General features: G+C 43.2%; 2 protein-coding genes across 2 annotated transcripts; one reads left to right on the top strand and one right to left on the bottom strand.

Moving 5' to 3' along the window:
* Positions 1-2,246: 2,246 nt before the first annotated feature.
* LOC4337056 (starch synthase 3, chloroplastic/amyloplastic) lies at positions 2,247-10,232 on the top strand. Its single transcript, XM_015780729.3, has 16 exons — positions 2,247-2,579; positions 3,022-3,085; positions 3,176-4,708; positions 5,011-5,225; positions 5,397-5,667; positions 6,237-6,412; positions 6,484-6,591; positions 7,012-7,121; positions 7,505-7,607; positions 7,961-8,131; positions 8,270-8,398; positions 8,638-8,820; positions 8,927-9,058; positions 9,152-9,263; positions 9,351-9,474; positions 9,554-10,232. The coding sequence occupies exons 1-16, from the start codon at positions 2,493-2,495 to the stop codon at positions 9,684-9,686; spliced, it is 3,651 nt and encodes a 1,216-aa protein (XP_015636215.1). The 5' UTR covers positions 2,247-2,492; the 3' UTR covers positions 9,687-10,232.
* Positions 10,221-12,721, bottom strand: LOC4337055 (polyphenol oxidase I, chloroplastic). The gene is made up of 3 exons (XM_015780730.2): positions 12,069-12,721; positions 11,326-11,587; positions 10,221-11,216 (listed from the first exon to the last, which is right to left on the bottom strand). Exons 1-3 carry the CDS (start codon positions 12,671-12,673, stop codon positions 10,371-10,373), a joined length of 1,713 nt encoding a protein of 570 aa, XP_015636216.1. The 5' UTR covers positions 12,674-12,721; the 3' UTR covers positions 10,221-10,370.
* Between the last annotated feature and the right edge of the window lie 438 nt (positions 12,722-13,159).

Genomic DNA, 13,159 nt, shown 5'->3' with positions numbered 1-13,159 from the left:
GATATTACTGATCCATTTATGAATTGGTCTGGTCGACATTGATTTCCATGGTGTGTTGCTGTTGAATCATTTACATCTTGGCATAATTGCTAAAAGTTTTTCTGTTGAAGTGCAAATGTCGCAATCCTTCGAGTATTTCCCTAGTAGGAGCTGCTTAATGCCTATCCGCCTTTTGTAATTAATGACATTATTTTCTTCTCAGTTTATATCACATCTTAGTTAATTAGTCATGTTAGCATGATGCTTGCAATTACTGTCTGCAAGTATGGTGATACCTTGAACAAATCTCAAGTTTCAGTCTGTTAGTGCTTTCGAATTTGGGCCACCTGATGTGGTTAAACCCATGAACAATACTGATGTGGTGATTGAATGCTTATAGTATAATGGTGCCTACTGTTTTTTGTGCATTTATTTTTGTTCTGGTCTTTAGCTCATAAGAACTCATAGAAAGCCCACAAATGATTGTCTTGTGACTATACTGTTAGGGTATTATCGTTCTCTAGTCAATGTCAGGACTCAGGAAGGTCTTTAGACGGCCTAATATTGCCATGTGTAATTTGCAGATTGGCCTGAAATCAAATTTCTTCACTCATGTTCTTATCTTGTCTCATTAATTTGAAGACCTATTTATGTTCCACGGCCTCACACTACAAAAGAAAAATAATATGGCAGAACTGTTGCATTCTCTTAGTCTTTCAGCTAACAGAATGAAAGTGGAATTCTAGGCAGCAAAATTAGTATTGCTAACTCATAGAACTCTTCCAATGACCATATGCTCCCCATCAATCTGTTTACTGAACTTCTAAGCATGAATCGGGTATTTGTTATGCTGCAATGAAAAAGGACAGACAGTTTGTGTTTCCTGAGTTACGTTTTTTTTTTCTTCTGAATTTGTTATGCACTCAACTAATCTGTTTCCATGTAACTGCTACTTTACGGCCTACGTTCTACAGTTAACCTGATACACGCTTCAGCAATAAGCAATCTTGTTCAATGTCGACGGTTTCTCTGTACAATGATTCTGGAACTTGGACGTATTTGAGTCCTGAGTTGTTGCTGCTACTATTCTGTCTTACTTCCATTTGGACTTGCAGGAGATGGACCTAACATGAGGACAAGAACAGCTTGCCCCCCTTTGCTGTTATTTTAGGAGAGGATAAGCCATCAATCAATCAAGATCTTTACAAGCAATGATTCAGGCACAACTGCTGGATGCATCATGGACATTAGACGAGTCGAGAACTGACTAGGTGAGACCGTGAGAGCTGAGAAGCAACTCAGATACGTTTCTTTCTTCCCTTATCTTTTGTTTGCTTCAAATATAACTTCAGTGTTACTAAACAATAAGCAGGACGAACTTCTGTATGAATTCTTTTGGCTTTCTCCTAAAAGCTGGGCCAATGAAAATTAATCTTTTGTCTAAAAAGTTAAGCAGAATGAATCTGACAATGTAGTACCACAACGTACTAATGCATTTGTCATATATGTAGAAAAGATGAATGTTTAATTTCTCGATTGTGTTATTCATGTCATAATGTATTCATGCTCTTGGATTGTGAGACAACACTAGTGATACTTTAAGACACTTCTTGCTCTTATGGTGGAAATCACGTGTCTGATTCTTGATTTTGTTAAAGCACTGTAGTACTAATACACTACAACTAGAAGCCTAGATCAGTGTAGCAGCAATATTATTAATAGATTTCACTGACTAAGGGTCTGTTTAGGAGTTTAATATTCTAAGAAGTAGTTAGTTGATAGCTAGTTTCTATGAATCTGGTTTCTAGTTTATCTTCTGAAATCTACAACTACATATTTTTATATTCTAGACGAAATGTTAAATTGCTTGGGCAAACTTTTGATTCTGAAAAAAAAGTTATAGCTATCTTAAAGTCAGTATAGACGTTAACAGGTGACTGCTTGAAACTGGGCAGTCGGCGAGATCTAACATGGAATGTTCCAGAACCCAGCAGGGAGAGATGCCGATCCACCGGAACGGCGAAGGCATACACGGCTCTCGCCATCCATCCGATGTCCCCATCCATATCTCCCCCAACCAAGAGCAGCCGTCCGTTGCAACGCCCCCTGGCCCACTCACTGACGCGCCAGGTTTGGCCGTTTGCAACCCCGCGGCCCCCTCCTTTGGGATTTGTAGCCTTTTGCTCCTGTCTCCCTGCGCTCAGGGCCCCACCACCTCGGCACCCTACACCGTCCACACAAATCCCGCACAAATCCTCCCTCTCGCCGCAGAAAATAAAAAAGAAAAAGATCGCGAAAATTTCACGGGAAAGCACGGGAGCCTTTCTTTCTCCTTCGATCGAGCGTGCGCGCGTGTGTGTGTCTGCGGACAGCACACAGCTGCGCATTTCGATGCGAGTTTTTGGAAACCAGAAAAGAAAAAGAAGGGAAGGGAGTCAGCTCTGAGGAGGGAGAGGGAGAGGGAGGGAGGAGGAGGGGATCAGGGGGAGAGGAGGGAGGTTTTGGCGCTGGCAATGGAGATGGCGCATAGCCCGCTCTGCTCCCGGAGCCGGCCGGTGCTCGTCGTCCGCCCGGCGACGGCCGCCACTGGCTTCGCGCAGGTGCGTCTCTGGAGCTGTTTGGGTGCGGCTGTGTCGGTTTTGGCCTCCTCCTTGTTCGTGTTCTCCGGGTTCTGATTTAATTGGTGCTACCACTGAGAGGCCATGCCGCTTTAGAAGATGAGGCCATGCGTGGTCGAGGCGTTTTGTTCCGTTCCTTTGATTGGTTTCTACTTTCTAGGAGTAGAATTTGTTCCGGTCGGTTGGTTCATTTCAGGCTTTGTGTGTATCTGAAGACTGAAGTGAACTTTATGACAATTTTGCTGATTTGCTCCACGCATTGAACATTGTCGGAAATTTTTGTAGCTTGGGTGGGAATTTGGATTGTGCGGTTCTGCTTCAGGGATATTTTCACTGAAATGCATGTATTAAGTACGATTAGTTCAGGAAAGGTAAATGATCTGCACTCACACACATGTACCATTTTCTGTTTTTTTTTCCCCAGCCGATCATAAGGTGCAGGAGATTTACAAGGACAAGGCTTCTCCGATGCTTGGTGGCAAGTGCAGGTTGGTGGAATGGTTTTGTTCAAAGCACAACTGTCTTTATGTGGTACTTCTTTGATCATGTTTTTTTTTTCCTGACATTGCATTGTTCAGATTATTCTAAGAGAAACCCAAGGAGAGCCTCCACTCCGAAACCTAAAGGTGCTGCCTCTAGAACATATGCTCCGAGACCTACTGTTGAATCCAGCATGAAGAAGATTGGACAAAGCGGCACAGATGAAGGTGATCTTGGCACAAGCAATGGGAAGCTCAGTAGTGAAGCAACAGAGCAAACTAGTAATGTAGAAGAATCATCGGAGGTGGACTTCTCTGGAAATGTATCGAGCAGTGTATTCTTGGAGGGAATGGATGATGCTTTTGAAGCTGAGACTGAAGAAGAGGTCGAGCAAAATCAGTCTCCAGAACTGTCTTCTGAATCTATGGATGATGATGCAATTGACAGAAAACTTGATGAATACCGTGGTAAAATAAGTGCACTAATAAGTTCGAAACCTGAACCTACATCAGTTTCTAGCACTCATGTACAGGACAGATCAATTGTTGGTTTTCATGAACAAGAAAAATCTGTAGTTAGTTTCCATGAGCAAGATAGATCAATTGTCTCTGTTCCCGAACAAAGCCAGCCAAGTAGTGGTGTCAGTGGACAAAATCCAACAGAAGAGAAAACCATTATTAGTGGACAAGATGTCACCGAAGAAGCACCAGAAGAGATAACTGGCAAGAGTATTGAGAGGGAACCATTAAGTAGAGAAACTGAGAAAGTTCTGTTTGCTGATGATGACCCTAGGATAATCAAGGATGAACAGTATGAACCTGATATAGCACCAGTACAGGATGATGTGGATCCACAAGTGCTCAGGAGGCGGCTTGAAGAGCTTGCTGAGAAAAATTATTTGGCTGGGAATAAGTGTTTTGTTTTTCCTGAAGTAGTACAGGCGGATTCGGTCATTGATCTTTACTTGAACCATAGCATGTCAGCCTTAGCCAGTGAGCCTGATATTCTTATCAAAGGGGCATTCAATGGTTGGAGATGGAAAAAATTTACCCAAAAAATGCATAAAAGTGAGTTAACAGGGGATTGGTGGTGCTGCAAACTCCATATACCCAAGCAGGCTTACAGATTAGATTTTGTATTCTTTAATGGTGACACCATCTACGAAAATAACAATCATAATGATTTCGTCCTACAAATAGAAAGCGAAATCAATGAACACTCATTTGAGGACTTCTTGGTTGAAGAAAAACAAAGAGAGCTTGAAAGGCTTGCTGCAGAAGAAGCTGAAAGGAAAAGACAGGCTGAGGAGGAGCGTCGTAAGGAGGAAGAAAGGGCTGCAATGGAGGCTGACAGGGCACAAGCAAAGGCTGAAGTCGAGATGAACAAGAATAAGTTGCAAAATTTATTAAATTCAGCCAGCAGATATGCTGATAATCTATGGTATATAGAGCCTCACACATACAAAGCAGGGGATAGGGTCAAATTGTTCTACAACAGAAGCTCAAGACCGCTAATGCATAACACTGAGATTTGGATGCATGGCGGTTACAATAATTGGAGTGATGGGCTCTCTATTGCTGAAAAATTAATCAAATCATATGAAAAGGATGGTGATTGGTGGTATGCAGATGGTATGCTATTTCACACTTTTCATCTCTTGAGAGATGATTCGTAACATGATAGTATGTACATTTAATCATGGTATAGCTTTCTTAATTTAGAAATGCAAAGAGTTAAAATGTTATCGAATTCAATATTAAGAAGTTCGTTGACTTGGAAATCGTATATGACTTGAAGACACCTACTGATGTTTGTTTCCTAGAATAAATGTGTATCTCTCATGAGTGAATTACATGCCTTGGATCTTTGGTGTTTTCTTGCTTTTTTAGTCTATTACTCAGGTAGCTTACTCCTTACTTTACTCCATGTATAGTTACTCTACCTGAAGGGGCATTGGTGTTAGACTGGGTTTTTGCTGATGGGCCACCTGGGAATGCAAGGAATTATGATAACAATGGACGCCAGGATTTCCATGCTGTTGTTCCAAATAACATATCTGAGGACCTGTTTTGGGTGGAAGAAGAGCACATGATATTTAAAAGGCTTCAGAAAGAAAGGAAAGAAAGGGAGGATGCTGATCGAAGAAAGGTCAGTTCAAGAGAATGTTTGCATATTAATTAGGAGCATTAAACCTATATTACTGTATATACTTGGTTACTTGCTACTCTTTGTTGATAAATGGTAATTTATGGCCCTGGTTCAAGTTCAATAACACATCCAGGAGGGCATCATTTGACTTTTGCCTTTTGTTTGTTTCAGTCTGAGATAACTGCAAAAATGAAAGCTGAGATGAAGGAAAAGACTATGAGAGACTTTCTTCTCTCGCAGAAACACATTGTGTACACTGAGCCTCTCGAAGTACGTGCAGGAACCACCGTGGATGTTCTATACAATCCGTCTAACACGGTGCTGAACGGAAAGCCAGAGGTTTGGTTCAGATGTTCCTTTAATCGTTGGACTCATCCAAGTGGTCCTTTGCCGCCACAGAAGATGGTGAATGCGGAGAATGGTTCACACTTAAGAGCAACAGGTGTGTGTCCTTGTTGGGGGTCTTTTTTCTGATTGCATTTTTCATACTAATACCTCAATTAAAAGGTCATTAGACTTCTTCGAGACTAGTTCAAACTACTCTTCCTCTCTTACTATGGTTACCAGAAAGAATCTAATAAGCATGCAAACCTGATAAAGCAGGAGTTACCTTTTTTCAAACATACTAAATTTGTGTAAAAATCTAATCCCACTTGTTTTCACCGCATGCTTTTGAAATTTTTTGAATAATATGTCAATATTAATGATATTCCCAATGACTTTTAGTCCCAAAGCAACCTTGGGTAGGAATGTAGGATCGACATGAAACCCAAGTGGAGCCACACAAGAAAATGAAGATAATAATGATAATATATAAAAAGTAATATTGTACTACTAATAAGAGGTGGTAGGAGCTGTAGGAAAAGAAATTTGGCTTCTTTGTCATGGTTCTCTCTCTGTCTCTCTGTCTCTCTTTCTCTCTCTCTCTCTCAGATGCACACACACATTTTTGTATGATGATGTTGTTTGACTTTATTTCCTTTGCTTGACGTGATCTGTTCTTTTTTCTAGTTAGGGTTCCTTTGGATGCATATATGATGGACTTTGTTTTCTCTGAGTCGGAAGAAGGTGGAATATATGACAACAGGAATGGCATGGACTATCATAGTCCTGTGACTGATTCCGTTGCAAAAGAACCTCCTATGCATATTGTGCACATTGCAGTAGAAATGGCTCCTATTGCAAAGGTAAAGACACCTTTTACCAATTCTTTTGGACCACAGAAAGTGCTGAGGTACTAAAAAATGATCTGTCACAGGTTGGGGGTCTTGGTGATGTTGTTACAAGTCTTTCACGAGCCGTTCAAGATTTAGGCCACAATGTTGAGGTTATTCTTCCCAAGTATGACTGTTTAAACCTAAGCAATGTAAGGCATCCTGGCGTCTTCCTTTTCGGTTGCATTCTTTTCAGTGTTTCAATGGAATTCTATGGAAATGCTATGTATATGCACAGTGCAGATGGTTTCTTTCTTGTTTTATCTAATATATGTAGCTCTGGGGTTTTGTGGAATCTTAAAGATACTGGCAAAAACAAAGTGCAAATATCAAATCAACTGTAAGTGCTGGAGCAATAGGTGGTTCAATGGTTGCAACTAGTCCCTCTAAACACTTTAAATTCTGTGGTTTTCACTTTTCACTTTTGAAAGAGCACTGAAGCATTTCTCGTGAAATCAACTATAGTCCATGCTTTTATTTTTACGATCATTTGCTTCCTTCGCTGGTGAGAGTGTGAACATCGCTGTTTGTGGGGGCTTTTTTCTCATTAATTTACTTGTCTTTTGGTTCAGGTGAAAGATTTACATTACCGTCAAAGTTTTACTTGGGGTAATACAGAGATAAAAGTATGGTTTGGAAAAGTTGAAGACGTCCCTGTTTACTTCTTGGAACCACAGAATGGGTATACAGCACCTTACCTTATTACACACGTGTAGACCATTCTTGATCACTCCATCGTTTTTTAATATATGATATTGTTGACTTTTGGTCATATGTTTGACCATTTGTTTTATTTGATTTTTCTTTTTTGCAAATAGAAGTCATGGTTAAAGTACCTTTAATGACAAAACAAGTCACAACAAAATAAATGATAGTCGCATATATTTTTTCAAATAAAATGAATGGTTAAACATATGTCTAAAAGTCAACGGCATCATATATTAAAAAACGGAGGGTGTACATAATTCTTTTTCCTTCTGTCAATGCACCCTTATTTATGATAAGTAATCTATTACCTTGTCTTTTAGCATAAAATAAGGTTTGTTCTGACATTTTTATTTGCAGGATGTTTTGGGTTGGATGTGTCTATGGAAGAAATGACGAGAGTAGATTTGGCTTCTTCTGCCATTCTGCTCTAGAGTTTCTCCGCCAAAATGGATCTTCTCCTGTAAGTGCAAGATTTGTTCCATAAGATTTAAGCTTTTATTTCGAAAATGGGTGCAAGAGATCTGCCCCTTTGATTATAGTGTAGGAAAAGATTTAAGTTTTTTGTACCATGCCATTTTCTCCGTTCTCGTACTTGGCCATGAACTAATCACAATTTATATGTGAACTCATCTTAAAAGAACTAATGAGTCAATTTTCCAGTTCTGTTCATCACAAATTGATTCCAAGCAGCAGCTAGTTTTTGCTATATCGCTGAACGTTTGAACCATCACTGTTCACAGATTTTGTACTGTTACCTTTTTTTTTTTTTTTTGCTTCCACCCTTCTCATACACAAGTGCTGTCATTCTGACAGGATATTATACATTGTCATGATTGGTCAAGTGCTCCAGTTGCTTGGCTATTCAAGGAACAATATGCTCAAAATGGACTGTCAAATGGGCGGGTTGTATTTACCATCCACAACCTTGAATTTGGTGCACATCACATCGGCAAAGCAATGGCACGTTGTGATAAGGCTACAACTGTGAGTGACCTGGCCGTGTTCTGTTTTTACTATCGTGTTTCTTTTTCAAATTCTTCAAGATACCATTTTCTATGTGAACGTATCACTAATGTGTGCTTCTCATTGTCTGTTTTTAACTGTTTTGGCCATAACTTGCAGGTTTCATATACGTATTCAAGGGAAGTGTCAGGACATGGTGCTATTGCCCCTCACTTTTCCAAATTCCACGGTATTCGTAACGGAATTGATCCAGATATTTGGGATCCATACAGTGACAATTTTATCCCGGTATATTAATCACCATTCAGTATATTCATTCATATTCCATAACTGTGCATTTACTATCTTCTTGGATCTGTAAAGTGTATAAAGAGTGCATGTCTAGTTAAGAAGTTGATTATCTGCAGCTAATTTGATTAGTAGCATACATATGCTTATATTCGCTGTTGATCAAATATCCAATTCTTTGATTTAGTAGTTGTACGGGTATTTGCTCACTTAACATTTTTTTGGGGTGTTTCTTTAAGGTCCACTATACCTCTGAGAATGTTGTTGAGGGCAAGAGTGCTGCCAAAAAGGCATTGCAACAGAGGCTTGGACTACAGCAAACTGATACCCCTGTTGTTGGAATTATCAGTCGTCTGACAGTCCAGAAGGGAATTCACCTTATCAAACATGCAATTTATCGAACTCTTGAACGCAATGGGCAGGTCTATATCTTGCTCATAGATGCCACACTGTTTGATGCATATGTTTCTTGCCATCTATCTGTTATTCTATTTTTCAATACTGAAACACATTGGCTTTCTTAAATAGGTGGTTTTACTAGGCTCAGCTCCAGATCATCGCATACAAGGTGACTTTACCAACTTAGCTAGTAAACTGCATGGCGAATACCATGGTCGTGTAAAGCTTTGTTTAACCTATGATGAGCCACTATCTCATTTGGTAAGTTTCACACTCTACCAATAGCAACTTATGTTAGAACTGGAAAACTGATTTATAGTTGTGTACTAAATCTATGGTTCTACTGTATTGTAGATTTATGCTGGTGCCGACTTCATCCTTGTTCCTTCCATGTTTGAACCTTGTGGTTTAACCCAGCTTACTGCTATGCGTTATGGATCTATCCCAATAGTTCGGAAAACTGGAGGTGCGTTGTCATCTTGATATCTCCCTGACATTGCATTGCCTTTTGGTATTTCTAGCATCGATAAAAGATACGCCGAGCATTATGCAGGCCTTTATGACACCGTTTTTGACGTCGACGATGATAAGGATCGAGCTCGAGAACAAGGTCTTGAGCCAAACGGGTTCAGTTTCGAAGGAGCTGACAGCAACGGTGTGGATTACGCCCTTGACAGGTAAGTATAACCCATAGGAGTTAACACAAATTTTAATGCTACGACGTTAATAATTCATTCTTTTGCTATCCAATTTCAGAGCGATCACCACATGGTATGATGCTCGCGATTGGTTCCACTCCCTCTGCAAGAGGGTGATGGAGCAAGATTGGACATGGAACCGACCTGCTCTGGACTATATGGAATTGTACCATTCCGCTCGCAAGAACTGAGACCTTTCTAGCCCCAAGAACACATGGATTTTGGGAAGTAGGTTTCCCCAGGTTTCTGGGACATGCCGGCATCCCAGTACATACCCTTTCTCTGGGTACCATTCTTTAGACAGAAAGAAAATGAGGAGAATCCAATCCCGGCTTCTACATTGATCTCCAGCGTCAGTAAGAGATCAATTAATCTTTCCGTTATCCTGCGGTTGTGAGTTCGCCATCGTACGGCGCCCGTGCGTATGTGACATGCAGGAAGCTCATCGTGCTTAAAGCCAGTTTTGCAAACATGTACCATGCAAATATGTTCCATTTTACGATTCTGCAGTGTTTCGGATGTACATATGTAAGGCAGATTAGATTTGTAGGGCGGATGTTCTCTCTGGTTTATTTTCTGCTCACTCGGAGAAGGAATGAAGTGCGAGCAGAATGGCATGTGACGGCCTGTGTAGCTTTTTAATTTCTCGTGCTGACATCTCAAAATTGATTTCAAATTGGCAGCGTGAACCAAACCATCAATTGAATACTCTAAAAGTTTCAAAGTTTTTAAGCCAATATCATCCATGCTCATTATATTACTGGCATTATTTTGTATACAATCATTAGTCACACACATATCAAACACAAATCCGTCTCTCCATCTGGGTTCACATGTATAGATGATAAATATACGTCCACGGTTCACGTTGTGCTTCACTTAGCGTAGCCGATGCTGACGCCGGCGACGGTGACCGAATCGCAGCCACACCTCGGCACGATCGACACGACGATCGTCTTGTCGCCGTCGGCGCCGATGTCGTCCAGCAAGTCGCATATGCCGAACCTCGCCTCCGTCTTCCTCGGCGACAGCTGCCCCTCGCGGTGGATCCCGTGCGGCGCCAGCGCGACGCTGCCGGCGCACGTCGCCGCGCACGTCGCCGCGCCGTCCCCGCTCTCGGGCGCGTTCACGAACACGTCGAACTTGACGTACGTGGAGTGGTCGGGGATCTCGACCTCCTCCTCCTCCTCCTTCTCCTCGCGGCTCCTCGACGCCCTGGGCCTCGTCACGGCCACCCGCACGGTCTTGTCCAGGGTCGCCGGGAACGCGCCGGCCGCGGGCGCCGGCGTGCTGGCTGCTCCCGTGGACGGCTTGGCGTTCAGCCACGGGAGACCCACGTCCTGGTACGTGAAGCGCAGCGCCGACGGGTCGAGGGTGTCGCGGACGCGGACGCGGACGAGGCGGGCCTCCTCGTCGTAGAAGAAGAAGCTGGCGTCGAGCCAGTCGGGGTCGGTGAAGTCGGTGTCGCCGGGGAAGAGGAGGCCGCGGCGGATGTGCCACATGCGGTCGACGTTGCCGTGGTGCGCGAAGAACACCGGGTCGCGCGCCGCCGAGTAGAAGATGCCCATGTCCTCGCCGTTCGGCTGCCTCGGGTCGCCGGTCCATCTGTGGACGGGGTTGTGCGGCACGCTCTCGACGGTGCCCGCCCCCGGCTCCGGCTGGTCGCCGGCGCGGTACGGCTGCCCCATGAACAGCTCCGCCTTCCTAGCTCCCGAAATCATCTGAAACATCATAAAATTTTGTTCGTCCAATCTTAACTCATAAGTCGATTAATTTGGAGTTTTTGTCATCTATTATTATTTATATCAAAATTTGTATGTGATTACTGGCCTGGCGGTACATGATGTTGAGGTTCTGATCGATCAGCTGGTCTTTCGGGATGTTCGTGTCGGTTCCACTGTAGTCGAGGTCGAGCGGGAACGGTGGCAGGTGAGCCTGGTTGCGCCGCGGGTCGTACAGCGGCGACCACCTGTTGGCGTACATCGCGGGGAACGACATGCCGTCCGGCGCGTCCCAGTTCCAGAACGGCAGCGCGAACGTCTCGTCGCCGATCAGCTTGCCCAGTATCCTCTCATGGAAGTACAGGTACATCCTGCACGTACGTTCACACGCATGCGTCCAGCGTTCACAGAATCTCATGAGCCACTCAAATAATCCTCTCATTTTTACATGTCAAGTAAAAAGTCATCAAAAAAATTAAAAAAATATAGCAGTATAGATCAATATTACATCAATATATAATATGTTATTTCACAAACATACAAATTCAAATTCAACTTATACAAGTAGAAACAAAAATAACAAATTTAACTGCGTAAATCACGGTCAAATTTGTTGTTTTTGTTTCGAATTGTATAAGTCGAATTTTAACTCGTATGTTTGCGAAAAAGATATACCGTATATTGATCTATCTTGACAAATTTTTTAAATTTTTTGATAACTTTTTGAATGACATGTACAAAATAAGAGGAAGTCGTAAAAAATCCACTCCCCATATATATCATGCATGCAACTGTACACGAACAACGCGAGACGTGAACGTGATGCAGCCATGTTGTCACAATGTCACGTACCTGTGCCATGGGAAGAAGAGCCAGCAGCTGTGTATCTGGATCTCCAAGCCGGGGAAGCCGACCTGGTCGTACGCGCCGTCGCAGTAGGCGCAGTGGACGCGCCACTGCTGCTCGAAGCTGCGGGGGTCGTCGGCGGGGAGCTTCTTCATGAGCGACACGGCCCTCTCGTACTTGGCCAGGTACGCCCTGTCCGCCAGGTGAGCCGCCGGCCGCACGCGGAGCGGCGAGGACGCCGGCGGCGGCGCGAAGTCGACGGCGACGGTGCCGGCGCTGTACGTCGGGCAGCAGTTGATCGCCGGCGCCGTGGCGGGGACGTCCACGGGCTGGTGGCAGTCGCCGAGGTCCGGGGCCTGGATGGGCGCCGCGAGCGCGCCGCCGCCGCCCTGCGTGGCCACCATGGCGGCCGCGCCGCTGATGCCGAGGAGCACGTCGCGGCGGTCGACCCTGCAGGACACGTTCCGCGGCTTCCACCCCTTCGTCTTGCGGTGCAAGAGCAGGTTGTTGTAGCGAAGGGTACTCTGGAGGTTGGTGATGCACGGCGGCGGCGGCGGCGGCGCCATGCGAGGCGTAGCGGTTGTTCCTGGTGCTACGTTGATGCTCTCCATGGCGGCACTGCGCTGTGAACTTGCACTTGCAAAGTTGCAATAGCGTGTGTATTTATAGGGCAATGTGTATACTACTATACTGTAGTAGCCCACTGGTTGTTTGGTACTTTGGTGTGACCGTTTGCAGGGCCGCGCACTAACAATTTGGGAGACTGACTATTATAAAATAGGATCTTATTCATAAAAAATACTAATCACACATATTCCCTCCATCCCAAAATATAAGTATTTTTAGACTCTAACAAGATTTCCGAGATGTTACTTTAACTAACAATATCTATAAAAGTAGGATGTTTTAAATAAAAAGGTTATATATTATAATAATTTGTTTAATGATACATCTAGTAACATCAATTTTATATGAGTGATATTTTTTTCTATTAATAGTTAGAGTTGAAAATGTTTGATCTATCACTATACTAAAAATGCTTATATTCTAAGACGAAGGGAGTAATGTACCAAGACTGTATAATTTTTTAATATATT

This window comes from Oryza sativa, chromosome 4, assembly GCF_034140825.1.
Source record: "Oryza sativa Japonica Group chromosome 4, ASM3414082v1".
Classification (NCBI taxonomy): domain Eukaryota; kingdom Viridiplantae; phylum Streptophyta; class Magnoliopsida; order Poales; family Poaceae; genus Oryza; species Oryza sativa.
The sequence above is the reverse complement of the archived record's forward strand: the minus strand, read 5'-3'. Positions and strand labels throughout refer to the sequence as shown.

What these genes read in the sequence shown, in the direction of transcription:
- LOC4337055 (XM_015780730.2), bottom strand. Translation starts at nt 12,673, where the DNA reads ATGGAGAGCATCAACGTAGCACCAGGAACAACCGCTACGCCTCGCATG. An exon ending in CTCTTCTTCCCATGGCACAG is followed by an intron (nt 11,588 to 12,068) that starts GTACGTGACATT and finishes ACGTACGTGCAG; the next exon opens with GATGTACCTGTACTTCCATG. An exon ending in TCAACATCATGTACCGCCAG is followed by an intron (nt 11,217 to 11,325) that starts GCCAGTAATCAC and finishes ATGATGTTTCAG; the next exon opens with ATGATTTCGGGAGCTAGGAA.
- LOC4337056 (XM_015780729.3), top strand. Translation starts at nt 2,493, where the DNA reads ATGGAGATGGCGCATAGCCCGCTCTGCTCCCGGAGCCGGCCGGTGCTC. An exon ending in CCGCCACTGGCTTCGCGCAG is followed by an intron (nt 2,580 to 3,021) that starts GTGCGTCTCTGG and finishes TTTTTTCCCCAG; the next exon opens with CCGATCATAAGGTGCAGGAG. An exon ending in TTCACACTTAAGAGCAACAG is followed by an intron (nt 5,668 to 6,236) that starts GTGTGTGTCCTT and finishes TCTTTTTTCTAG; the next exon opens with TTAGGGTTCCTTTGGATGCA.